Source organism: Scomber japonicus, chromosome 18 (genome assembly GCF_027409825.1).
Source record: "Scomber japonicus isolate fScoJap1 chromosome 18, fScoJap1.pri, whole genome shotgun sequence".
Taxonomy (NCBI): Eukaryota; Metazoa; Chordata; class Actinopteri; order Scombriformes; family Scombridae; genus Scomber; species Scomber japonicus.
Window position 1 is genome coordinate 10,503,059 of NC_070595.1, and position 27,036 is coordinate 10,530,094.

The 27,036-nt window shown below is 38.5% G+C and overlaps 5 protein-coding genes across 7 annotated transcripts; 3 read left to right on the forward strand and 2 right to left on the reverse strand.

The window, feature by feature from the left end:
- Positions 1 to 3,730: 3,730 nt before the first annotated feature.
- On the reverse strand, positions 3,731 to 7,097 carry bud31 (BUD31 homolog). The gene is made up of 4 exons (XM_053338298.1): positions 6,923 to 7,097; positions 5,022 to 5,144; positions 4,442 to 4,608; positions 3,731 to 4,274 (listed from the first exon to the last, which is right to left on the reverse strand). The coding sequence occupies exons 1-4, from the start codon at positions 7,014 to 7,016 to the stop codon at positions 4,224 to 4,226; spliced, it is 435 nt and encodes a 144-aa protein (XP_053194273.1). The 5' UTR covers positions 7,017 to 7,097; the 3' UTR covers positions 3,731 to 4,223.
- A 455-nt stretch (positions 7,098 to 7,552) lies between these two features.
- Positions 7,553 to 10,740, forward strand: pdap1b (pdgfa associated protein 1b). 2 transcript variants are annotated; one of them, XM_053338372.1, is made up of 6 exons: positions 7,553 to 7,668; positions 7,984 to 8,075; positions 9,142 to 9,231; positions 9,621 to 9,742; positions 9,999 to 10,150; positions 10,238 to 10,739. In XM_053338372.1, the coding sequence occupies exons 1-6, from the start codon at positions 7,656 to 7,658 to the stop codon at positions 10,300 to 10,302; spliced, it is 534 nt and encodes a 177-aa protein (XP_053194347.1). In that variant the 5' UTR covers positions 7,553 to 7,655; the 3' UTR covers positions 10,303 to 10,739. The 2 variants fall into 2 exon arrangements, with proteins under 2 accessions (XP_053194347.1, XP_053194350.1); XM_053338375.1 differs by having other exon boundaries at positions 7,566 to 7,668; positions 9,999 to 10,157; positions 10,244 to 10,740.
- A 1,238-nt stretch (positions 10,741 to 11,978) lies between these two features.
- Positions 11,979 to 17,210, forward strand: shmt1 (serine hydroxymethyltransferase 1 (soluble)). Of its 2 annotated transcripts, none has more exons than XM_053338055.1 (12): positions 11,979 to 12,047; positions 12,770 to 12,888; positions 13,697 to 13,842; positions 13,946 to 14,061; positions 14,190 to 14,350; positions 14,831 to 14,912; positions 15,121 to 15,333; positions 15,471 to 15,584; positions 15,694 to 15,816; positions 16,014 to 16,130; positions 16,279 to 16,389; positions 16,497 to 17,210. In XM_053338055.1, exons 2-12 carry the CDS (start codon positions 12,796 to 12,798, stop codon positions 16,667 to 16,669), a joined length of 1,449 nt encoding a protein of 482 aa, XP_053194030.1. In that variant the 5' UTR covers positions 11,979 to 12,047; positions 12,770 to 12,795; the 3' UTR covers positions 16,670 to 17,210. The 2 variants fall into 2 exon arrangements, with proteins under 2 accessions (XP_053194030.1, XP_053194031.1); XM_053338056.1 differs by having other exon boundaries at positions 12,025 to 12,043.
- Positions 17,211 to 18,650: 1,440 nt separating this feature from the next.
- Positions 18,651 to 22,743, forward strand: cpsf4 (cleavage and polyadenylation specific factor 4). Its single transcript, XM_053338379.1, has 8 exons — positions 18,651 to 19,022; positions 19,153 to 19,203; positions 20,110 to 20,262; positions 20,350 to 20,445; positions 20,597 to 20,690; positions 20,939 to 21,011; positions 21,243 to 21,404; positions 21,791 to 22,743. Exons 1-8 carry the CDS (start codon positions 18,920 to 18,922, stop codon positions 21,857 to 21,859), a joined length of 801 nt encoding a protein of 266 aa, XP_053194354.1. The 5' UTR covers positions 18,651 to 18,919; the 3' UTR covers positions 21,860 to 22,743.
- Positions 22,744 to 22,878: 135 nt separating this feature from the next.
- atp5mf (ATP synthase membrane subunit f) lies at positions 22,879 to 25,285 on the reverse strand. The gene is made up of 4 exons (XM_053338360.1): positions 25,206 to 25,285; positions 23,542 to 23,649; positions 23,147 to 23,263; positions 22,879 to 23,018 (listed from the first exon to the last, which is right to left on the reverse strand). Exons 1-4 carry the CDS (start codon positions 25,219 to 25,221, stop codon positions 22,990 to 22,992), a joined length of 270 nt encoding a protein of 89 aa, XP_053194335.1. The 5' UTR covers positions 25,222 to 25,285; the 3' UTR covers positions 22,879 to 22,989.
- Between the last annotated feature and the right edge of the window lie 1,751 nt (positions 25,286 to 27,036).

Genomic DNA, 27,036 nt, shown 5'->3' on the forward strand with positions numbered 1-27,036 from the left:
TCCATCAAAGGCTGTCTGTATGTCGTAAGTGCTGGTCCGACCCCGACCAGCCTGCTAACAGGTTAAATCACAGCTCTGTGTCGACACCCAGCAATCACTGAGCCGTTTTATCAGCTATGATACAGGATCGTCTGAACTATAAGTAAACTGTTTTTTTTCAGGATTGCTGTAACAAACTCGCAAATGCTGACATTTTCCGCCTGTAGAGATCAGACGTCTCTCTGAATCTGTCGATGATAGCATATTAGCAGCGTGTAGGCTCGTTACAGCTGGTTTTGTGACATGCCTCCCTCTTTGAAAACTAAAAGGCACCACATAACTTTCAAAGGACAAACCCTAATCATTGATTCTTTTTCTTTCACTTTGAAAACACTTTCAGTTCTCTCTTTCATACATTTCTTCTCTCTCTGTTTCTAATTTTGCTTGTTTGAATGAATTCTTGACATTCCTGCATTAACGGATGAATGTCCTTTTTTTTTTTTTTTGTTCGGAGATATGATGTTGGATTTTAACTGAGTAGATTTGATGTTTGAGAGCATGGAGGATACATTCCCAGAGGCTGCTTGGTTGGTTGTGATGCATGAAGAGAAGTGTATTTGCTGTGTGAATTAGATCCAGTCAGCTCCGCGTGATAATTGCATGTCCAGAAGAATAACGTCACCACACACACACACACACACACATACTCACCCACAAAGGGCCAGCAGCCGCCAAAACCTACCCATATTATCTGCTGGTGGGCATTTTCATGCATATGACTGTAAACAGTCAGGAGAATTTTAAAGCTACTTAACCTAAATGTATTGAATTTCACTGTTGTCTTAAAGTTGTGTGAGAGTATTGTGGTGTCAGCATGAGACTGTCTTGTGCCAGGTTGAATTATCGTATTGATAATATTTCTGTTTAGTTATATTTGGAGGAACTGACTCGGACGAGCTGCTGAACAGTTTGAAAAGATGTTACTGAGATGGTGACGTTTTGTTTGTATAGATTTTATTATGTGACACATTAATTCCTTGTGCCATCAAAAACAAAACTTTGACACCTGATTGAAGACATTGCCTTCTGAGCGATCCCTTGTTGGATCTGCGTCATGAACAAAACTGATGTTGATCGTTATGCTGACGACTCTCTAATTTTCTGATTGAAGGATGATTGAAAGCTGCACAAGTCAGAAATCTGTATATTTAAATCGGCCAGTGAAACAACTCTGAAGAAGCATCTCTGATAGTATTTTAGATTTGACTGTCCCTCACTGAGTGGCTATAATTCTGTATCTAGGATGGTAACTGTACTTGTGACTGCATGATCAGAGTGTTGATGTGAAAGGTCGAACGATGTTTGGATCATGGCTGCTGTCCTTCCTACTATGAACAAGGCAGATTAAGGTTTTAAGGCATATTTGTGTGTCACTGCACTGACTTGCCTCAGGCAAATGCTTTTAACTATGAAAAGTGACCTCACATTTTAATCACATCTTATGTATTATTTCATTTTAGTGCTATTTCTTTTGCATGTAACGTCTTTTTTTTTAACTGCTTAAATAACACATTTTTCTGCTCAGATGTTACAGCAGTTGTTTTACCAGCTATAGTCCCTCAAATGCAAAAAGGGTGAATGTAATCTGAATAAGCCATACCACAGTGTGCTTAATATGTTATCACTCAGTGTCCTTAAGTTGCCATATCATGTCTTTCTGTGCACCTTTTGTATGTCATCATGAGGGGGCGTTACCAGTGATTTCAATAGAGCACGTTGTGAATGTCTTGATGCTTTTATGTAATGTTGCTGATATTCATTTATTCCATTAAATTATTTGACTCCATCTCTGAGTTGATGCTTCTTTCAGTCAGTAGTTACTGTAGGTCAGAGTATCTGTTGTGTTGTTTGTGCCAAATCTCTCTGTGAGATGCAGGGAGGGGCAGACCGGTGCAATCTACAGATTAAACATTAAGACTCCACCAGGCTCCTGACTGTGACACTTGCTTTAGCGATGACGAATGTGCGAATATTTAAGGTGTCATGAATAATAAACGCTAATCTGTGAAGACATCTGATTGCCCTGCTGGAGCAGCAGGATGAAAGGTGACGACAGGAGAATAAGTGCCAGTAATTGAAAGAAAAACATTAGCACCCATCCTGTCATGTTCAGTCTTCAACAGCTGAGAGTAAAGATTAAATGAAATGATTGTGCCTCAGATGAGAGGACAAAACAGCTTTTGGACAATTCCCCCCTATCTCAAGCAGCTGACATGGTTTTGGCCTGTTCTTTAGATTTTTGAAAAATTCAAATCAGTGTCACTATATGTTAAGTGAGCTACAGTGGGGGAAATACATATTGAACACGTCAACATTGTTTTCAGTAAATATATTTCCAATGAAGCCATTTACATGAAATTTTCACCAGCCTTTGGTATTAATTAAAGAAATCCACACATAAAGAAATCAAAACATTAAAGTTATGTGTAAAGAAGTGGAATGACACAGGCAAAAAGTATTGAACACACTAAGAAAAAGCAGCACACCAAGGCAAGGAAAAGCAAGAAACCAGCTGAAATCTGTAAGTAGTTATAAAGTAATTCTACCTTTGATCTGTGCAAATGAATATCAGCTGGGTTAGTACATATTTATTGATGAGCTATAAAAAGGTTTTTTGTTTTCAATGTGTCACATAAGAAACATCTCATGATGGGTAAAAGCAAAAAGCTCTCCCAGGAGCTTCGCAACCTGATAGTTGCAAAACATTTCAATGGAACTGGTTACAGATGTATTTCATAACTTCTACAGTAAGCATCACCAGGGCAACACTAGAGATCAGAGTTCACAAACTGGCCCTCGTAATCTTCTAGATTTAAAGACAATCTGTTTAAAAGAATGAGCCAAAATCACACCTGAGCACTAGTCTTGAGTCTTGAAGCTGTCATTACAAACTAAAGATTCTCCAATAAAGTTCAGGTTAGTGTGTTCAACACTTTTTTTACACATAACTTTATTTATGGACTTTAATGTTTTGATTTCTTTATATGTGTGGATTTCTTGAGTTAATACCAAAGTCTGGTGAAAACTTCATGTGAATATCCTTATTGGAAATTAGGGGTGTGACGAGATCTGCTTCAAGCTATAATTAAGGGACGATTGTTTTTTATCGCTCATTTGCACGTCATGTCTTCTTTTTATAATGTCAAAGTTCAAATATCTATCTATATGAGGAAACCTTTTACAGTGCTACATACTGCATATGCTAATGATATATTTAGAAAGTAGAACTGAAGTGATTCATTACAAGATGATTAGTTAAAACATTTCAAAACACACCTGCATTATTTCCATTTTGTGAATTTCAAATAAAAGAACAGTCATATTTCCTCATTGAAGTTTTCTTAAAAATAGTTAAAATCTCGTCTCGTCTCGATCTCGTGAATCCAATATCGTGTCTCGTCTAGTGAGCAGAGTGTGTGATCACACCCCTATTGGAAATATATTTACTGAACAAAAATGTTGACATGTTCAATACAAAAAACAACCTGAACACCTAGAACAGTCTCTAAACATCTGTAGAAAACCATGTTATTTATGGATTTATGGTCAAAGGAATTTAACATTTTAATATGGGAATAACGATCTCTGAAATTTGAAGATGTTTGCTGTTGAGATTCAATTCATAAAGATGAAATATGCTTAGAGATGAAGAAAAATAAAACTCTAAAATTGGGTTATAAACTTTCAAAAGAGCAAAAGAGAACAAGTAAATCTGAATTGTTTTATTTAAAATCATACATCAATGAAGAAAAAAGTTGTCAGGTTTGAAGCAATTACATTTTCAGTTTTGTACAAAGAAAAAAAACTTTCCCTCCCAGTACTCTGTAAATAAAATGACACGTATTAGAATTGAAAATGACCTTCACAGCTGGAATGACGAGCCTGATCCAGAAACAACTATTCTAAACATCTTAAAAGATAGGGCTTCACTCGGGTATATAGAAAAAAAAAGACACAAAACAAATGTAATTAGCACAGTATGGACCCTCTCGATGTCTTATCCCTGCACCCCCCTTGTGTTGAAAAGTAGAACAGTACTAAATACTGCTCTCTATAAAGGCAGCTGAAGATGATTGGGAAGAAACCAGTGACTGAAATGCTTTAAAAAGGTTAGGATAGTACACTGAGGGGAGGTCGGTTGAGCCCCGATGTCCAACAGAAAAGGATGTCCAAAAAAATTGCTCTCAGCCAGAGCATCCTCTGCATCCACAGTGAGTGCATTCAATAATACGTCCCTGCAGAGAGAGAGAGAGAGAGAAAAGAAACAGCCACATTTAGACCACAAGGACGCATCTTACAAGAAAATCTTACTTTTAAACATATTTGCACATTTTTAAAAGTATTAACAGGATTTATTTATTTTTGTTAATGATTAAAAACAGATGACTTAAGAGAGACTTACAACTTCCAGCTTGCTTTTGGGGACTCTGCAGATGCAGTTAGTTCCAAAGTTGGTGTCTCGTGTTTGGATGCAACGCAGGCAGCACAGGTTCTCGTAGCCCTGCTTCTTCCACTTGGCGATCAGGTTCTTGTCTGCATAGCCCTCCTTTATACAATACTCATACAGCTCTGCCCGGACACACAGAAAGACGACGTTGGGTTAGTGTCTAGTACACAGAGTAGAGCTACAAACTGAGTTTCATATGTCCAGTCATGTGCAAATATTAAAAAAGCAATAGGGAACATGCTTTTTGCAAGAGAGGGAAAAAAAACCAGAAGTATCAGGGACTTGGAAAATGTCAAATTCTCAAGAAACTGTGACTAACTAACTAAGTTAACATCAGAGACCCCTTGGCGAGTGTTACTCAAACCCACAAAAATGTATTTTCAACTTTAATCAAGTTAGTAAATTCCCACAGATACTAAATTAGTCATGTTGAATTACAAAGAAGGATTCAATAATAATAAGCTGAAAAGAGAAGAAAAAAGAGGAAGAAGGGAAAGAACGAAGAGGAAATGGGGAACGTTCAAACCCTGCATACCTCTGCTGATGGCTTTCCTTTTGTAGAAGAGGTCGTAGATGTATCGACTTCGTTGATGGTGCAGCCGGAAAATTGGCCAGAGGGATTCCACCTTTCGCTTCCCCTCGTGAGGCTCTGTTTCAGCTGAGACGGAGAGAAAAACCCAAGAGAGTAAGAAAAGACATGTGTGAATAATGCCAACAAGTGAAGTCACGTCGGACATAATGCCTTCTGAGAAGGTTTTCTAAATAATTCTGGGACCTGGCTGGAGGGGTTTTAACCCATTCAGCCAGAAGAGCATGAGAGAGGTTGGGCACTTGCTCTGTGATAAGGTCTGGCTCACAGCTGCGGTTGCATTTCCTCCCAAAGCTGTTGGATTGGATTGGTTTAAGGCCTCTGTGCAGGTCAGTCAAGTTCTTCCACACGAGACTCAGAAACCTCACTATGGTCTTGGCTTAGTGCACAGGGGACAATCCTTGCCCGAACTGTTCCCACAAAGCCGGAAGCATGTAACCGTCTAAAATAAACATTGTACTTAGAGTTGCAACAATTGACTAGACTAGATATTAATCGTCAACCATTTTCACTTTTTAGGTAAATTAAATCAAAAGAAATTGCTGTTTTTTACTTCTAAAATATGATGATGTAATGCTTTTATTAGTCACACATGAAAGCAAACTGAATATCTTTGAGTTTGGAAAGTAAGACATTGAAAGACCACTGACTTACAGTATAACAGACACTTTAACTATTCTTTGAAAATAACTGGTGGATTAGTAAGTACTGAAAATAGTTGCAGCTGCAATTGTATAGTACACAGTAATAGTAACAACATTCCCTTTAGTAGGGAGTAGGTGATAGGGAGCCAACATTATATGATCAGATACTTGATTATTAAGACAAAATACAGCATCACAGACAAAAAACACAAATATTTTATATGTATCTGACTGAACTACAACCATCTCACATGTGGGAGTTTGATTACAGAAGTTCACCTCTCTGGAAAAAACTACCAGATGAACTGAAATCAGTCACTGTTTTCATGTATGAATGTGTGTATTTGTGTGCAAGTGTCTGTCGTTCATAGGCTACTTTTGGTAAAACACTGATTTTTTGGGTTGGTGGTTAAGATCAGGGTTAGCAAGTCTCCATGAAAGGAATGTAAATCTATGTAATGTCCCCGAAGTGACCCAAGTCTAAGTGTACGTGTGTGCCCTTGATTTGTTGTTCATTATTGGTTCTTGAACTTCTGTATTTTTAAACATTACTTTAACGGACCACTGTGTAGGATTTAGTGATATCTAGTGGTGAAATTGCAAAGTGCACCTAACTTAATACTCCTTCCCCTCCCTCCCACCCAAGTGTGTAGGAGAACATACGGTGGCTGCTAAACTCCTGACAAACATGACAGTCCCTCTCTAGAGCCAGTGTTTCGTTTGTCCATTCTGGGCTACTGTAGAAACATGGCAGTGCAACACAGTGGCCTCTTTGGAAGAGGACCCTCTTCTTATGTAGATATAAGGGACTCATTCTAAGGTAGCAAAAACAACTCATTCTTATTTTCATGTGATTAAACACTAATTTAAACATACTTACTTACTTATTTTATATATAAATCCATTCTGCTAGATGCCATTAAAATATACCCACTGCACCTTTAAAACTATATTATCATGTTGGCGAGTTGCTTTCATGCTGACCTTAAGCAGCTTGAACATTAAAAGGTACTGTACAAATAAAATGCACTAGACTGCACTCATGTAGCCAGTTGGGAGTTTTTTTAAGTAGTATTTCCAAAACGTCAAAAAGCTTCGTTTGACTTGCAGACAATGGCCCAGCTAAAGAAAAACACGCAGTGAAGGCTGAGATGTTACAGTTGCCCAACACGCAGCTTTTACCATAATCTTCTACCGGCTCACCTTCTCTCATTTTCTGATCCAGCTCGTCCAAAGTGGGCTCAATGAGCTCCCAGCCGTCTGGAGGCGGCTTCCGACTCCTCTTTACTTTGGGCATTTTGCTGTGTTTTAGGGAAAAGAAGAACAAAAGCTCCTCCGCTGTTTTGATCAAGCGAAATCCGCGTCTGGGCCTTTATTTTTGACGTCACACAGAAGGGGGGGAGGGGGGGTCCTACTTCACTTTCTCGTCTCTCGACTGACGTCACCGCGTCAAACTTGATACACATCTGCCTGTATTTTATTAACCTGTTATTTCTCTCAGAATAACATGATTTACACGTTTTTATAAACATAAGTGTATTTTTGACATGTTTACTGAGATCAAATGAAGGCAGATGTATTTCTGTCGTTTCTGGCAGATTGCATCACTTTAGCACCCTAGCAACTTGCCTTACGATAAACACCATAATAAGTGCCTTGTATTTTATGATTAACGTTACTTAGGGGAGAAAGTGGGACTTTTATAAAGACAAAAATACACAATTGGAATTATAGTAGCAGATATATTTGCTTAATGCTTGGAACATTTTCTATATTGATGATTTGTGTACAGGCAGATCCTCGGACAGAGCGTACTTATAATAATATTGTGCTGTGAGTGTAGCAGCTGTCAGTTCGTGCTGCTGCTCTAACGTTTATGTTTTCTGTCAGGATTTAGTTGTCAGAGTGGTTTTAATAAAGTTTTTCGTGTGTCAAAATGCCCAAAGGAGGTAAGATTGATCTTCCACGCTGCTACTTTGTGATCAAATAATGTTTTCTGCATTTGTTGTCAACTGACAGCGAAACTACGGTGGTTTTTCTAACTTATATGTCAGTGCTGTGGATGATATTTAAACATGAAACAAGCACTGACAGCCTATCTGCTTGCTGTTCTTCACATCTGCTATACATATATGTAATAAACATATCTCTCTGTGTGTGTCTGGATGTGTGTCTGTGCCTGTGTGTGTCTGTGTGTGTGTGTTTGTGTTTGTGTGTGTGTGTGTTTGTGTATGATGTCATTTTTTTATTATGGTCATCTGCAGGCAAGAAAGGTGGCCACAAGGGTCGCATGCGGACATACACCAGCCCAGAGGAGATAGACGCCCAGATGAAGGCAGAGAAGGAGAGGAAAAAGGTTGGTGGGGGGAAAAAAAACAAACCCATCAAACTGTCCCAACCTCCACAGACAAATGTTACTCTCTTGGTCTCAGTTCCAGATGTAGTTTCATAGCAGGTATTCTTATGGGAAATATATTTTTTTAAAAACGTCTGGACTTTTATCTTCAAAATGCTCACTTTATAGTGTTTCTTTGTCTTAAAAGACAGTGCTGACAGTGCATGACTCAGACACCTGCAGGACAATATATTGTGACAATTTTATATATATATTAATATCATTAATCAAAAGTTTAATCAGCATTTACAGTGTCACACTTGATGATTGAACATTTTAAAATTAATTTCTTTAACTGTTTATGAATCCATTTGTTTACATCCATTTTCAAGCAAATGTTTAAATCATTTAATGGTTTCAGCTTTCACGGTCACAGTCAGACATGTAACTGTCAGTGTGTGAATAAACACAGCCCTTATTAAATACAAAGAGGATATTGATACCTGAAAGCAGCTGTGCATCTGTTCAACTTTGTTCAGATGTGTTTTTGATGATCAAAATGAATTCTTTAAATTAATTACCATTAAATTCTTTAAAGGAATTATTGTGAAATGAATCTCTTTTACATACATAAAAAGTAAATTCAATAAGTCTGGGCCCCTGCTTCTCATTTTAAAAATGGAGCTGATGTTAAAGCAGTGAAAACTTTGCTTTTATATGATTTTATATGATTATTTAATTTTTTTGCTCCTTTTGTGTGTAATTGATGTGTTATTCATTTCATGTTTGTGTCCCCTGTTTTTAACTTGTATGGTTTTTTTGTAATATGACATTTGTTTAATGAAGCTTGGGGGGAAAAAAAGGAAAAGGTTGTCAGAGTACAATCTAAATCACTTGCCTCATAGGGGTTTTTACTAAAGGTGCAGTCCAGTCATTTAGGATTGTACTCCCATTAAGTTGAAGGATTCACAATACTAAAAAGCTGACACACTGCAGGGAGAGGGTGTATGCTGTGTGTTTGGGTGGAGTAAAAATCTGATGTTTGACTTGATCCTTTTCATTTGTTAATGTCGTCTGTGTGTTTCAGGATGAGGACGAGGGTGCAGCTCAGACTGACGCGGCGGAGGAGAAGCTAACGGCATCGGGATCAGAAGACAGCGATGATGAAGGTTCCCAGGTATCGCCGCACTAAACCTGTCACTGCTCCTCTCAGGCAGTGACTTCACATTAACACAGACTGCAGTAAGAAAGTATTATTGGTACTATATTGTCTTATATACTGTATGTGCATGTGTAAAGCACAGTGGAACAGCATGCATCAAATTGAGTTACTGATAGTGTAAAAACTAAGGAAAGGCCTGGCTCAGATAGAGTTCATATGTATCTAAAATGAACATATCAATACAACCAAGAACACAAATATTCAATGACTCAGTGAAGTCATGCTTAGGTCTGCTGTCTGCATGGTAGTTTCTTAAGAACATCATAGTCATGTTGTCATTTCAGCACTCATTATATTTCAAGAATTCACTTCCTGTTGTCTGAGCTGTTGTGCTGTGTTTGCAGAGGAGGAGAGCGGGCGTGGAGGGCTTGATAGAAATCGAGAACCCCAACAGAGTGGCTCAAAAATCCAAGAAGGTGACGCACATCGAGCTGGATGAGCCCAAGCAGCTATCAAGAAGAGAAAGGTGTGTGTTTTGTCGGTTTTGTCTCATATTATTAAAATCTGAATGATAGAATTTGTATAATATGATATTTTTGATAGTGCAGGGTCATTCCCTGAGTTAAGAATGTAACAGTTAGCACATTATCATGACTTATATCTAAAACACTGTTGATTTTTCATCTGACATTAAGTTTCTGGAATCTCAGTTAAAAAAAAGTTTCTCTATGTCATTTTCTCCACACACACATACACACACATACACACACGCTGCTGCACAGAGAGGAGATTGAGAAACAGAAAGCGAAGGAGCGTTACATGAAGATGCACTTGGCAGGGAAGACGGACCAGGCCAAAGCTGACCTCGCTCGCCTCGCCATCGTCAGAAAACAGAGAGAGGAGGCTGCGAGAAAGAAAGAAGGGGAGAAAAAAGGTAAACTGTGATTATCATACACTGATGATAAATATTCAACGTGCTTTTGTATCAAGCTGATTTTCCGTATGTTTTATTTCCTCACAGCAAAAGATGCGAAAGAAGCAGCAGCAGCAGCAGCTAAAGGAATGAACTCCCTCTCATTGAAATGATGCAGAGTATTTATCAGAGCCATTTTCACACATCTATGGACTGGCACAATATATATATTTGACTATTTTTAAAGGAAGAGCTATGAAGAGTATTTCACTTTACTGTAACATATTACCATTTGGAAAATGGTTAAGGAGACACCGGAGGAGAGGGGAATGGAATAATGGCAGCGTTGATCCCTCCAGGAAGTAATGCTACGATTGAGAACACATCGATCTTCACGTACACATGGAATGAACCCCTTCTAACCTATGAGCCTATACATGATATTAATGATGGTATACTGATCATTGTACAACTGCAACTTTGCTAACTGAGCTTTGCCACTAAGTTTCTTTTTTTGGGGGATCTGACATTGTATATAACTGAGTCACAAAAATATTTCAGATTAATATGATGAAACCCATAAAATGTGTCTGCTCATTTCTTTATCAGGTGTTCTCTCCTGTGATGGGCTTAAAACAGGCTTTCCCAACCTCAGATGCAAGAGTCCATGTTGGGTCCACTGATATGAAAATGGGATGAGGCAATAAAGTCCAAGCAGCTTTGAAACAGCATTAAGCAGATCAAATTGATCAATATACAAAACGTAATTCAACTTTTAAATAATTAAATAAAAAAGAGTTAATTAGATCAAAGTAGATTAAGCAAGAGTCTATCAACTAAAACATCAGTATCAATATTATTACATTATCAGAGCTGTGAAATACACACATTCTGCTGAGTTTGAATTACAGTTCATAGTTTCACAAAGAAAAATAAATTAAAATAATATTACATATTTTTTAGGTCGAAAAGCAGAAACAGATATAAAAATATTTTAAAGGACCTCCAGACATGATTCTTATTTAAAAGGTTCACTATAACCTTCTTTAACTCATTTAAAATCATAGCAATAATATCTAAACAACATATGTTTACATTATGAGTTCTAGACTAGACGTATCACATCCTTATATATTATAGCCGATTATCTTATATATACAGAATATATATGTGAACACACCTATTTTTTTCCAGATGTGGTTACCAAACACTTGTGACAAAGATATGTCATGGAGGCAATGATATTTTACGGTTGATATAATAAACTTATATCAGTGTTCTGAAACAGTAAACTACACTAGGAATTAGGAAACAGATTAAAGGTACATATAATGTGGCCTATACATATTTAAAAAAATACATGCACATATCAAAAAGCATAAATATTGATACTGATATATTTGTAATAGGCCAATATCAGATGATAATATTAGTTGACTTCGGGCTCTAATTCAAACCATTTTAAAATAAATAGCAAATATTGTCCAGGTCACAATAGCAGTGTCTGACGGTAAGAACACTTTTCTATAATATTTTAGTCTTAAGCAATTAGGAAATAACACTATCCAGGAACAGACATTGTGTTTCATAGTGTAATAAACTGGAGTAGACAGAGAATCTGAGAAAACGGACATAGTTGGAACTACAGTGAGGAGTCCTGTGTGTGTGTTGTGGTTTCTGGGAAATGGGTGGGAGGGATGTTATTGTTTTTTCAGTCAGTGATTTTAGTTTTAATCCAGTAGTCGGCGGTGATGCGACATTTCTGAGGTTAACCGCCAATTATCACATAGAAGAAGAAGAAGGTGTTGTCTGATTGGTTGAAAGTTTCGCGGACTTTATCCTGCGTCAAGAGGCAGTTTTTTTTGTTGTAGCCTCGTGCACTGACTGACAGACAACAGCGGCAGCCTCCTCTCTGTAGGTGAGTCACATACTAACAATGTAAAATATATACACACATTAACAACCTGCACTTCATGTCTGCAGCTAGAAATACAGTTTAAAACGCGGCTCACCTCTAGTTTGGTGTTATTTGACATAATTTGTGGGTTTGTTTGCTCTGCCGGGTTGACAGCTTGTTTGTTTCCTTGTCAAAAGTTGATTGCTGTGTTAGATAAGCGGGAATTTTTTCTGACTTTACCTGTGGATATTTAAAGGCTAGTGGCATATTTCTACTGCTCGGCTCACTCTAAAAGACTTATCAAACGACTTTCAGGGTCAGTCGAGCAGAGCAGATACAGGTAATAAAACTCATGTGACGGGTCAGGTGGTCTACAATCACTTTGTAGACAAGACCACCAGTCTCATGCAAAAATGTAGCTTCTTGGATTAGTGGAATTGTTACATGATAACCTGAGTTATGAGAGGTTTTGCAATTCAGTTGCTCACTTATTTTGTCTATGCAATGGTTCAAAGTTTAACTAGCCACAGCTGGATGGTTGCAAAACAGCTGCAGACTGCAGAGGGGCGTCTGCATGTGTCTTGATCTTTGGGCTGTGATCATTGATCTGTGGTAACGGATCTGTATGGCAGTTTGTCAGTGGCATCTTAAAGCACCTTTCTAATACTTTTTCTTTATGCTTGTGAATTTTTGTGACTCTTATCAAGTCTTTAAATAAATGTAACAATTATCCTCTTCCATAGATCTGTTTTCCTGGAAAAGCACCAGCATGTCTTTGACAAACGGCAACAGTGTGAGCAAAGAAACATGGGAGTCGCACAACAAGATGATGTTGGAGCCTCTGGCCAACAACGACTCTGAGGTTTGTGTTCAGTAGATTTTACAAAATAATTATAACTACATACAATACATGTACAAGAGACTAGATTGGGATAAACATGAACAACTCTTGCAAGAGTATTGATTTAAGGACAGTGTGTTTGTTTTTCTCTTACGAGTAGTGTTGACATTGCAACTTTGCAAAAAAGATAATTTTCATTATTGATTTACCCACTCACCAGTCAAGTCAAAGTTTATTTATATAACACAATTAAAACAGCCTCAGTTGACCAAAGTGCTGTACAAGCTGAAGACACAAGTTAAAATAAAAGAACACTTATGACTATGATAAACTATAAAAACACAATAAATATATAAAAGCAAAGATAGTTACACAATAAAATCCAACTATGATTGAAAGCAAACACAAAGAGGTGAGTCTTACGCAATGAAGGCTCTGTCACCTCTGGTTGTGAGCCTTGACCAAGAAGCATGCAGAGACATTCAGTTGACCTCTGTGCTCTGACTGGAATATGATGCTGCAACAACACAGATAAGTAGGGCGGTGTCAGTCCGTTAAATGCTTTAAAAACAAGTAATAAAACTCATGTACAATTATATAAAAAAAGTAGCACATCTTCACACATGAGAGACTGGGAATTTGATCAACTAATCAACTAATCAACTCATCAACTGGTCATGTCCCATCTCATTATTGCAGTTGCAGTTAGACTGTGGGAGCAATTAATAATCACAAATAATTCTCCATATAATTATAAAACAGAAAAAATGATGCCATTTTTTCACAGCGAGCTTGAGTGAATAATCTTTTGTGTCCATTTGTGCTTCAGGTGTTCTCCATCATCAAGAAAGAGAAGCACAGGCAGAAGTACGGTCTGGAGCTGATAGCGTCCGAGAACTTTGCCAGCAGAGCTGTTCTTGAGGCTTTGGGTTCCTGTATGAACAACAAGTACTCTGAAGGATACCCTGGACAGAGGTACAAGAGTTAACGAAGTTTAAATTATTTATAAAGGAATGCATTCATGCCTCATTCTACCTATTGGATAACAAATAACAACCTGCATGATGTGTGTGTTCAGGTACTATGGTGGTACAGAGCATGTTGACGAACTGGAGAGACTCTGCCAGAAGAGGGCGCTGGAGGCCTTTGGTCTGGATTCAGAGAAATGGGGTGTCAATGTGCAGCCATACTCAGGTATCAAATACTAATTTAACATCTAAATTTTAACACTTTAGGTAGAGCTCTTCTCTGCTCCTCACGTTTTCTGTCTCCCCTCCTCATGTCTTGTCTTGACCTACTTTTGTCGATGCTTCTCTGCAAAGGTTCGCCGGCCAACTTTGCCGTCTATGCCGGCATTGTGGAGCCCCACGGCAGGATCATGGGACTGGACCTTCCTGACGGAGGTCACCTGACACATGGCTTTATGACTGAAAAGAAGAAAATCTCAGCGACGTCAATCTTCTTTGAGTCCATGCCTTATAAGGTAAACAACAGTCACATGCACATTGTTGATGCACATTTCAAAAACAATAAATGCTCAGTAGTTATTAAAAATTCAGTTAAACTTATAGCAGCATTTGAACTTTTCTCTTGTTTCTGATCCCTTTTTATCTTAGTGCTGTTTTCCTAAACAAGCTATAAAGGAACGTTTAGAGTTTATCATTGTTACTTAAGAACATTGATTTACATTTTATGTTTGGAGTAGTTGCATCTTGACTGTGGCGATGAAGCTAAACAAGATTAATTCTAACTGCCTACATTTTCCTCATTAGTGCAAGTATGTGCACATGGCATTGGCCTGTGGCTCCTTATAAAATGTTGGAAACCAATAGAAGAAAATGTTTTTATTCTGTGCGATTTCAGTGTTCGCTGCCTGTTTTCCCCAGACAGATCGTTTGTGTCCAATAGGCTTGTTGCCAAAGTACATTTGTGTATTTATTACAACATGATCTGCTGTTTTCAGGTTAATCCAGAAACTGGCTACATTGACTATGACAGACTGCAAGAAAACGCAAAGCTGTTCCACCCAAAACTCATCATTGCAGGTACTTAAGGACACACACACACACACACACACACACACACACAGGCAGTGCATGCTTGTTTAGTTTTTAGAGTAAAATTCTTTGATTTATGTCTTCTCTTTTAAGATTAGGAATATGTCCCATATTAAAATAAATAATAGATTGCCTGTAAAAACAAAGAAACTGAGCAAACAAATGTCCTTCGCCCCTCCGTCTTTTTCTCCTCCAGGAACGAGCTGCTATTCCCGCAACATTGACTACGCCCGCATGAAGCAGATCGCTAATGAGAACGGTGCATATCTGATGGGAGACATGGCTCACATCAGTGGATTGGTGGCAGCTGGAGTTGTGCCCTCGCCCTTCGAGTACTGTGACATTGTTACCACGACAACGCACAAGACGCTTCGGGGCTGCCGATCTGGAGTTATATTCTACAGGAAAGGTAGAAGGAATAGGATGGCTTTTTTAAAAACAAACTGCTTACTTTCCTGCATTCCTTCATTTTTTGTACTTTTTATACTTTTTCTCTTGCTTTCCATTTGACCTTCCTCTCTCTGTCTTTCTGCTTCCATTTGCCAGGTGTGCGGAGCGTGGATGCAAAGGGAAAGGAGACTCCGTACAACTTGGAGTCTTTGATCAATCAGTCAGTGTTTCCTGGGCTGCAGGGAGGGCCACACAACCACGCCATCGCAGGTACACCTCGCCACTATTTTTCTCTCTTTTGCCTTTGTTCTCTCTGTTCGCTCTGAACAGCTGTTCTATTTCAGCAGCATCTGTCTCATTCAGGTCATGTTTTTCACAGGTGTTGCTGTAGCTCTCAAACAGGCCATGACACCAGAGTTCAAGGCCTACCAGTTGCAGGTTCTGGCAAACTGCAAAGCTCTGTCCAGTGCCCTCATTGACCATGGTTACAAGATTGTCACTGGTACGTGCTACAGTGCCACTCCACAAACACAGGTGTAATTGAAACTTATATATGTGATATTTGTTTTAAACAAGGGGATTTTTTTTTTTTTTTTTTTTACTGATGGATCAGTTGGGAAAAAAAGCCTTGGTAAATAGCAGATTTATCGCTTGATGGTCTGTATATATTCCTAATGCTCTGTGTGCGTATGTGTGTAGGCGGCTCTGACAACCATCTGATCCTGCTGGACCTGCGTAACAAAGGAAGTGATGGAGGACGAGCTGAGAAGGTTCTGGAGGCCTGTGCTATTGCTTGTAATAAGAACACCTGTCCAGGTAATGTGTTTTAGCACTAATATTGTGTGTGTGTGTGTGTGTGTGTGTGTGTGTGTGTGTGTGTGTGTGTGTGTTGTAAATGATCCTATTAAATGTCTTTTTCCTTCAGAGCGCCATTCTAACTTTTTTTACACACGTTTTTGTAAAGGGGATAAGAGTGCTTTGCGCCCCAGTGGTCTGAGATTTGGCTCTCCAGCTCTGACCTCCAGAGGTTTGGTGGAACAAGATTTCAAGAAAGTGGCAGAGTTCATTCACAGAGGTAATAATTAAAAGGTCCTTTTATTTCTTAAAAAAAAAAGAAAAAAAGTTGATTCTCTGAGAAAAGTGTTCAAATGACAATGATACTGATTCTTCTACATCCTGCAGCCATCGAGCTGACCTTGGAGGTGCAGAGAAGCCTGGATCCCAAAGCCCCTCTGAGGGAGTTCACTCAGGCTCTTTCCCAGGGAGAGAAGTTCCAGCAGCGGGTAGCTGAGATCAAGGCAGAGGTGGAGACTTTCGCTGGTACTTTCGCCATGCCTGGCCTGCCTGAGCTGTAGAGGGTGGCACTTCTTCTGACATTGACGGCTGCTGGACTGATAATTGTTGCTGATATGATTATGACAATTTTGGTGGTGTGTTTTGTGTGTATATTTGTTGTTACTGTACACCTGTGAAATTGTCAAAGCTCAAAATCTTGTTACTACACACAGAAGACATGGATAGTCTCATTACAGCTTGGAGCTGACTTGTCTTTAATGGAAAGATGTGTGTGCTGGGCAGACATCATTGTCCTCTTAATTGTGCAGTATAATCACAATACTGTTTCGCATTTCCTTTCCTCACTTGTTGCATTATATGTTACAATTACATTGAAGTTTTCATTTGACAGCTATCGCCATTACCTTTTGTTTTAAGTTTCCAATTTTAACAGTTCTCACAGGCATCACTGCAGATTGAAGCACAAAGAATGAGTATTAGCTTCATTTATTAGTGTCCTGGATTACATACTGTATACAGACACACAGCTTGATAGATAATACAACTGCAACTGTTCAATAATAATAAATAAATCACAGGCTTCTGTTTGATATCTTTCAATTTGACTGCAGACTCCTTTTAAACTGAAACCTCTGCACACGGGATGTTCCTTTCTTGATAGAAATATGAACACTGTTATCATAAATTAGTTAAATACACTCCACAATGAGATGAAAAGCACATCTTCAGAAACACACAGCCCCCAAAACTCCCATTAAATATAACTACATCCCTCCTGTCTCATTACATGCTGTACCTTCTGTTTATATCTAGATAATATAAAGCTCCTGTTTTCAGTTTCCTAGAAGCAGCTGAATGTATTGATACACTGAACCCTGAATTTAAACAAAGCATTTAGAAAGACATTTGCATGAGAAGCTGAATCAGATGTCCTGAGATTAAAATGGGATGGGTTTTTTGTTTTTTTTATAGGGCAAAACAATAAAACTTAACCCATCCATATGTATGTGTGCATATACAGATGGATGACAAATTAAAGGAAAAACCCACATAAACTCTTAGAAAGGTGTTGGGCCACCACATGCCTCCATAACAGCTTCAGTGCTCCTTGGCATTGAATTGAATCCTATTACATAGGTAAAGAGTGAAGCAGAAGTTTGAAGCTTAAGAATTAGATATCCTACAAACTGCAATCTAGCACTGAACATTGAGGCAATACTGTGCCACAAATATACCAAACCACTCTGTGATCTATGAGCATGTGTTTTAACACTATTCTCCATATCAACAAGAAAGAATCTTAAAACATTACACTCCAGAAGAATCATATGACAACAGATCTGGTTCTTGATGGTAGAACATGGAACACTGTATTTACTCTCCCATACAAATGTGTTGCTCTCAAATAAAATGAATTGTTATTTGTTATATACATTCAACAATGCTAAATTTCCCAGCAATGAACAATTTGTCACTGATCTGTTCATTATTGTAGCCAAATTCTACATTCATAAAATGTCATTCTTAAAGACATTACCATCATATTTGTCTTTTAAACAAACTGACCGAAACTTGTATTATTTTCAAACATGACTAAATCTAAAAACCTGTAATCAAAAATTAACCAAAACTATTAATTTATGCAAACACAATTTTTTACCTGAATAACTAAACCTCTAGTGTGTGTGTGTGTGTATGTGTGTGTGTGTGTTTATATAGGGTTTTATTTGAATTGTTTTGTGGTTGTATTATGTCTTTACTCACTTTCTTATGACACAAGCCCATTGTGAAATGTTAGCAAGTAAGTCTAAATAGCTTCTTTTTTTTTTTAAGGAATCACATGACACTAGATATTACAAAAAAATATACAAAAAAGTTCAGGTGATGTAGGGTATAGTGCTTTTTTCAGATTTTTCGAAAACACTGGAATGAATTGGAGAAATAATGTAATATTGTACGTGTGTTATTTACACTCCAATCCAGACGGTGGCAGTAATGCGCTAAACGCTGTTTGCAACCACCGTCAGGTCAGAGGTCAACCTGCGCGCCTCCCATCCACTATTAAGGAGCCCTGTGACAAATAAACAACTTATAGAGCAAATATTGTACTGAAAAGCTCCGGTAAAGTCACAAATCGCAGCAGCTCCTGGTGTTTTCTACACCGTGGAGCTCGCTGATTGTCTTCAGCTCGTCGGTTAGCCCCGGCTAACAGCTAGCTCCGTTAGCAACATTACTAACAGGCTCAACTCCGAGCTAACTAACTGAAAGTGGCATTTACCTGAAGGGAGCGCGACAGACTAAAAGCAAACATGCAGGATTTACTGGCCACCGTGGATCACATCAAGTTTGATCTTGAGATCGCTGTGGAGCAGCAGCTGGGGGCGCAGCCGCTACCTTTCCCCGGCATGGACAGTAAGTGCTCGGATGCTAGCTGGTTCTTATTAGCCGCTGTAGCTGTGTAGAGACTGTGATCAGAGTTACAGGTGAAAGTTTGTGTCTTTGTCCGCGTTTGTGTGATCCAAACCCGTTTCTGTCCCCACAGAGTCCGGCTCTGCTGTGTGTGAGTTCTTCATGAGAGCAGCGTGTATAAAAGGTAAAAAAAAAAAAAAGAAAAAACAAACACTACATGACAACATTTCAGCAGCTCTGCACTCAGGCTCATTCTTTGGCACTTCCACTACTGTCACACATGAAGCACATCATACATACACTGGACAGACATTTTTAAATCTCTAGAATCAGGACTGATTTAAAAAAAAAAATCCATTCATTATATATGCAAGTAATGTGCAGAATGAGAGGAACAGGAAAAACCTCCAGTTGTATTCTCAGTGTTTTAGATACTCATATCCTTGTTAAAAAAAACAATTTTTATGTGATCCACAGAGGTAATAAAAAGTGTGAATTAATATAGTATAGTTTTAATATTGAATTTGATTTATTTACAACTATTAATCATTGCCATTGGTGACAACTTTGCAGCCATTTTTTCCAACGTTCGCTGTCAGAAATTCCCAATATCTTAAACTGTAAGATATCAGTGAAAAACTTCTATTGTGTAACAAGCAGCATAAAGTGACTGCTTTAGATTACAACTGAATACCAATCAATACAACCCCACTATGGCAACAGGAGAGCATTGATCTCTGATAAGTAGAAATTAACAAAATGAACAGGCTTTCTATTTTGTATTCAGTCAAGCCTGGTGACATCATCCAGATTATTTTCTCCTAACCTCGTAAATACAAGTAACAGTTTGCTTATGTGTTAAAGCGGACTTTCCCTTTAAGTGGTTAGTGAATTTTTCAGATCGTGATGCACATGAATATTCCCACTGATAACAACATGATACATAGTTCTTAATGAATCTAAACCACATGTGCTTGGTACTATTATGTATTTGTGCATCTTCCATCTTAATAGATGCATGATGGAGATGCTGGTGGGTAAATACAGACGACTTAGCTCTCTTGTGTTGTATCTTTGTTTCCACTCGCAGGCGGGATGTGTCCGTTCCGTCACATCAGCGGAGAGAAGACGGTGGTGTGTAAGCATTGGCTCAGAGGACTGTGTAAGAAGGGAGACCAGTGCGAGTTTCTCCACGAGTACGACATGACCAAGATGCCTGAATGCTACTTCTACTCTAAGTTTGGTTGGTTGACTTGATGTCGCACACAAATCACACAGACGAGCTCAGTGGTTGTATCGCTGTTTTTAATTTGTACGTTAACCCTCGCAGGTGAGTGCAGCAACAAGGAATGTCCGTTCCTGCACATCGATCCAGAGTCAAAGATCAAAGACTGTCCCTGGTACGACCGAGGCTTCTGCAAACACGGTAAGTCCTGCTGTGTAGTGGACATGAACTCTGCAACAGTAATGATATTAACACCCCTTAAATGTGCTGTTCATACACAGAAAATAAAGCTCCATTTACTATTGTCCATCTGTGTTATTCTTACATTTCTGTCCCTGACTTCCTGTCTCAGGTCCCGACTGCAGGCACAGACACACAAGAAGGGTGATCTGTGTCAATTACCTGGTGGGCTTCTGTCCAGAAGGAAAATCCTGTAAATTTATGCAGTATGTTCCCTTTTTTATTTGATTTCCAGATAATAGAAATGTGCAAGTTTAAACAGTAAAAAATACTTGTGTCAGCATTAGGTTTTCTAATTTGGGATACATCTCTCTGCAGTATTTATGGGATGAAATGTCATCTACAGTAGTAAAATAATCTTTATAGAAAAGATAGATGCAGCGATGGAAATGACAGTGAGTGGTGACATCACCCTGCAGTTGTATAGATTTAACAGTGATATGTTCTTCCACAGTCCTCGTTTTGAGTTACCCATGGGTGCTTCTGAACAGCCTCCTCTACCACAACAAGCCCAGAACCAGACAAAGGTAAGACGTTACAAGCTTTATGTCAGGAAACTTCAGTGGACTTTTTCATTTCAACATTTTGATTATAGGGCTGTGAGACTTTTATTCTTTTAGACTGCAGGTGTACTTCTACATGTTTAAAAAAAATCTCTCTCTCTCTCTCTCTCTCTCTCTCTCTCTCTCTCTCTCTCTCTCTCTCTCCCCCTCCCTCTCCCTCTCCCTCTCCCTCTCCCTCCCTCTCTCCTCCTGCAGCCGGTGCCCACCATCGGACGCTCCTCGCTCTCTCTAATCCAGCTGACCAACTCCAGTCCAGGTCAGCGGCCGCAAAACAACATGATGAATACGGGCATGCAGCAAAATAACATGGCTTCCAACAGAGGGCCTCGACCGCTGGACCAGGTCACCTGCTACAAGGTGATTCACCTGCATGTTCACCTGCTGCTGTAAATCTGTTTGTACACACCAGACTTAAATAATAAGACAGGCTCCAGTGATCTTAACGGTGCACTGTCAGCAGTTTTTTTCCCATCTGCTGAACACAGTCAGGTGTACAACTGAACATCAAAGGGCTCAATATTTTGATGTTCCTAGATTGTCGTGTGTAAATGTAAACACATGGAATCACGTGTCATGGCACTCAAAATGAACGTAATATACACTGAATTGTTCGATTTCCTCCTTTTCTTGGTTTAGTGATGTGTATTACTACTTAATATACACACACAGTCTTGTAGGTGTCATCTCCATCTATCTTTTGCTTCTAATAACAAGCCGTTCATCTTTTCATTTTGTGTCTGTAGTGTGGAGAGAAGGGTCACTATGCCAACAAATGCACCAAAGGTCACCTGGCCTTCCTGAGCGGACAGTAACCTTCAGCCTCCACCTCCTTACACCACAGTGCTGCAGCTCGCCTGCCTGATGCGAGCAGAGCAGAGCAGATGAGAGGGAGAGGAAGAGGAAGAGGAAGGCCCTCTGCTCCACAGGCTCAAGTTCTACCTAAAAGACTTTAACTGCTGCTCATGTGTATCACTTCATACACACAGGCAGGAGGGGAGATAAAGATAACTACTTTTTCTATATTTCGCAACATGTAGATACATGAAAGTGAGAAAAAAAGAAAAAGGCACTTGAGGTCACCATCTGCGTGGCTGTGATTGGACGAGCTGCCTTTTGGGTTTGTCTGAAGTTTTCTATGTTTGTACTGTATATACCACTGACTATGAAAAACAGTAGGCAGCCATGGAAACACAACAGGTGGCTGCTTTTTACAGCATATACTCCTGTTTCCTTGAGTCATGTGACTTAATCTGTGATACCAAGCTACTTTATCTTGTTCTGCTACTTTGAATAAACCAGGCGGTGTCGATGGAATAAACCACAGAAAATGTGATAAATGCCAGTCAATGTAAATTGCTGTTTATAGTAGTTGCAATTAATCACTGAATGGTTTGTGCTGAATGGAACTCTGTACACCTGCATCAGACTTTTCATCCTCGACTACAGATTTGTGGTAAACATTTTAAATTCTCAAAATAGTTCATTATTCTCCAGTTGTGTGTGTGTGGAAGCCATGTACTGTTAAATCCAAATACACCCATTTTAACTTAAAGGATATGTGGAGGGTGAAGCAGTTAAGCTCCAGTTGTAGCTCAGGATTACTCTTCATTGTTTTGTTGACAGTGGATGCAGTCTGAACATAGTCCCACAATCTGTGCAGTGTGTACAAATAAATGTTTGTTACAGATTCACCTGTTATACTTTATTTTCAATGTTACAATAATGAAGTGACCACTGTTTATAAAGTGTAACTGCACTCCTGATAGTTAATTGTATTCATGGAATGATTGATGCCACATTTGTCATACACTCAAAGCATGATACCCAACAGTAAATCTTTATATTGTTTATTGGTCAGAACAGTCACATATCTACACACAGGGCTGAGAATAGAAAGCAGGGGAATCTTCATCCCTGAAGGTCTGATGGCTGCTGAAGAAGCTCAGTGGTACTTCCTCGAGCGATCGTGCTCTGGAAGAGACAAAGACAAGGATGTTAAAAGTCATTTTCTTTTCTCATCTGTCATCTATTTGAGATATTCCTCATTAAGAATTGACAACTTTATAAGAAAGGGTAAACAGAAAGAAGGGATTTCTTACTGATGTGGTCGTATTCCCACAGGTAGCTGAGGGATACGTAACCAACCAGCAGCATAGCTACACCACCGATGCCTCCCTTCTTCACGTTAATGTACTTGTTGTAGTATCTGTCGTGGCCTGGAAGAGAAGGAGGCAACAAAAACAGCATAAACCAACACTATGATGACAGGGTGTAGTGTAACTGAACAAAAATCAGTCCAAATCTATACACTTTCTAACTTTATCAACATTTTAAATCGTATGTCATAAATTAACATGCTCAAACATGTTGATGGTGACTGCTTCCAAAAAAAAAGATATGAGACACCCCCTAATGTTTTCCTCTAATTGTAAAAAGAGGCAAAAAGCTTTCTATTGATCCGCATCACAATTTTAGACAGAACAGGTTTCCTCACCCCTGCGGACGGCTGCGATGATGCCATTGGGGGTGAAGTCCCGACCTCCGAGCCAGGTTCCCAGCTCGCCCAGTTTCACATCCATCAGACGCTTCTCAATCACGGGAACTAGTCATAGATGGAGAAGGCAACAACAGTCAGATTACACATGATCCATACTGAGAAAAAAACCTGCTGTAGTTACTTGAAGGCCACGAGTGCTTTTTTTTCACTTTGTCGTATTTAGCATATGTTCATGAACAGCGAGTGGATGACTTAAACTGAAGAAAACATGAATGTCAAACAGTGTTTCAGCTGTAAAACTCCTGCATTCACTTCAGTATGGAAGTACATAATGTATTACCTCTACCACTACAACACTTAATTATAAATGTGTTGGTTATTTTTTCAATAAGTAACATTTTCTCCACAAGTTAGAAGAGTGTGATTATGTGTTGCTTAAAGACCTGAACACAAACCAAGTAATTCTTTTGTAACAATTTTGACATAAAGAAAAGCTAAAAGGTTGTCATATCTGAAGCTGTTGTACAATATTCTGATTGAAAACAGAATCAGGATTATGTGCGACTCTTGATTTTATAGATCGCTGTTATTGGAGAACATTGTTTAAACACTGCACATCCTTTAATCATTAGTATTTTTGATGTTTCCATACTGACGTCCCCCTCATATCAAACATATGTCTGCTTCTTGTTCCTTCAGTTGGATGTTTGACCTTCACTTTAAAGAGTTTGCCCTCATATTCATCTGGTCAAGGAGGAAAGCTACTCTGTGACCACCTTGCATCTCAGTTTAACATATGTACATACTGTACTAGCATAATCTGAGACATCACATCATGCTCCAATATGTCATTTACACAAGTATGAGGTGGACACTTTCAACCTCGAGGAAGCATAACTGAGAAATAATAGTTATAGTTAAAGTTAAAGTGAAAAATCTTGTATATTCACAGATTATAGCTTTTACAATGAGGGAAGAGAGTAAATGTAATTTTAAAATGTTTTAACAAGGTGATTAAGCTTTTCTGAGTTGAAAAACTATATAAAACTATCATTATCCCCAACAAAGTATTGTTATATGTCTCAAAACATGTCCTAAAGAGGTCAACTTGTCAATTTCCACCTCTGGAGTCCTCTCTCTTTACCAGAGGTGAGTAGCTATGTTGAAACAATGAATGGTGCATTATTAACTCATTGCAAAGTAAAGCATAGTTTATCGTGGTTTGATTCTACGGTTTTATCTTGTTTTAAGATTACAAACGACGAACTATCAAACGTTTGCGGGCTGTGTTTGCAGCTACCGTGCAAGCTACAGCCACAAGACCGTGTTACATAAATTAAAACATGCATAAACGACATCATTATGACAGCTTTATCAAAACTACAAGTCAAATGTTAAGTTTCTGGTCACAGTTAAATGTCAAAAAAGCGGCTTGAAGACGAGTTCTGACAGATAATCTGACAATGACACGCAAAGTCCTTGACGTGACTCAAAGGATTGACTGCGGCCTTCAGCCACACAAACACCTCCTACAGACTCATTAAATTCATAAACGACACAAAAACACACTCAGTCTGTGAAAATGTTCACGTATAAACAAACGAAAAAGCACAAAATGAAGGAATAATGGCATTATTTCAGCAGAGGACACGCTATGTTACCTGGTCTATCCGCCATCTTGACTGCTGCAGACGGTCCTCGCTCGCTGAAGGGAATGATGGGAATGAAAGGACGAAGTGCATTATGGGAGGAAATGTAGTTTCTATATATGTCCGCTGGAGGGCAGCAGAAGAAATGAAACAGAGCTGGAGGATTTAAAGCGTCACGTTTTTACACAAAACAAAGCAACGACTAATGAATGAATGTGCAAATATTTTTCATATTAATAATTCAACTAGTTGGTAGCTATGTTACCTCCTACTGAACTGTATTTTCTTGTTCTTTTCTCTCCCCCCCCCCCCCGAGAACATTTTTTATTTTTACTGACTTTAAATTCACATGTAGCCCAAAGTGTCTTCTGTACAACATTAGCATATAAAACAGTAACTGTATACTTGCTCTTAGCTTTGCATTTTTTTTAGATTGTCCATTAAGGTGCTGTATTGTTTGTGTTCAACAAAAAACTGGAGAAAGCAGAAGAAGAAGTTTCCTTATCACTCTCTTGTGTAACTGAACTGTGACTGGCAAGCTACAGTAAGTGTGATCCTGCTTTTTTGTTCACAAATAAGTATAACTGATTAATGCGAACATGTACTACTGCAGTCAAATTTAATGATGAGGTGAGAAATACAATGGAGGAGATTATTTCTAACATCATTCCATCAAGTTTTCTATTTTAGGGTTGTATTCAGAAGAACACAATTTTATGAAAAGGGAACATAATAGAAAATGTGCTTTTATTCCAGATGACTCGCACATAAAAAGACTAAAAGACCAAGTATGAAATAAATTGGCTAGGCAGACACTATTAAGTCTTCCATTAGAAAAGGTTACATATTAAAGTTAAACAGGATATATTTGAAAAGGTTTGTGGATGATTTGTTGCTAGAATAAACACTGCTTTATATAAACCTTACAGAAGTTTTGTGTGAGCTCTCCAGACAGTAGAACAGCCGAATTTATACATACAGTATGTATATAAATTACGTTTTTGAATGCCTTAATATAATTTGCCATAATTTGCTTTTTGTATTTTTGTGCAAGCAAAAGACATTTAATAATAGATTTACTGGTTCAAAACAACTGGGTTCACATTTATACATTAATATAATATGATTTCTTAGACTTAAACTGGAATTTACCATAAATATTTGCCTCCATATGTTTTTAATGAAGATCTTCGAAAGAAAATCCATAGAAAGAAACAAAAGTCACAGTAGATACAAACATTACTCTCTATATTAAATCTGTTATTTAAAAATGAATGACATGAATATATGTAACTATGATATATAGTGTTGGGTAGTATATGAAAGGAAATATATCATGTTCTGATACCTCGGTTTTTTTGTTAAGCCCCTATGTTAAACCTCTCTCTCACAGTGTCAGATCTTATGTATTTTGAAATAGTGACCTGAAGGGTTTGCTCCACTGTTGTATTTCTCAAGGTCTCCTGACACTCTATCAAACGAATCATTTTTCAAGAGAAAGTAGCCGATCAATGAACCACACCACAGCCAGCAGCACTGCTATACATAATGTACCCCAAGATATAGTTAAGGTCTTATTCAGGCTGGTGTTTGTGTCGGTTCAGGGCTCTTCTCCACTCGCCCGTAGATCAATACACCTCTCTATGTCTCTCTAACACACACACACACACACACACACACACACACACACACACACACACACACACACACACACACACACACACACACACACACACACAGTAAATTAGTGTCTAGTAGTGGTTTTGGCCTTCATCCAAGACCAAGCAGCAACCTCTTTCCTTTATTAGACTGATTCTCCTGCTTTGCTCTAATGACGTTAGAT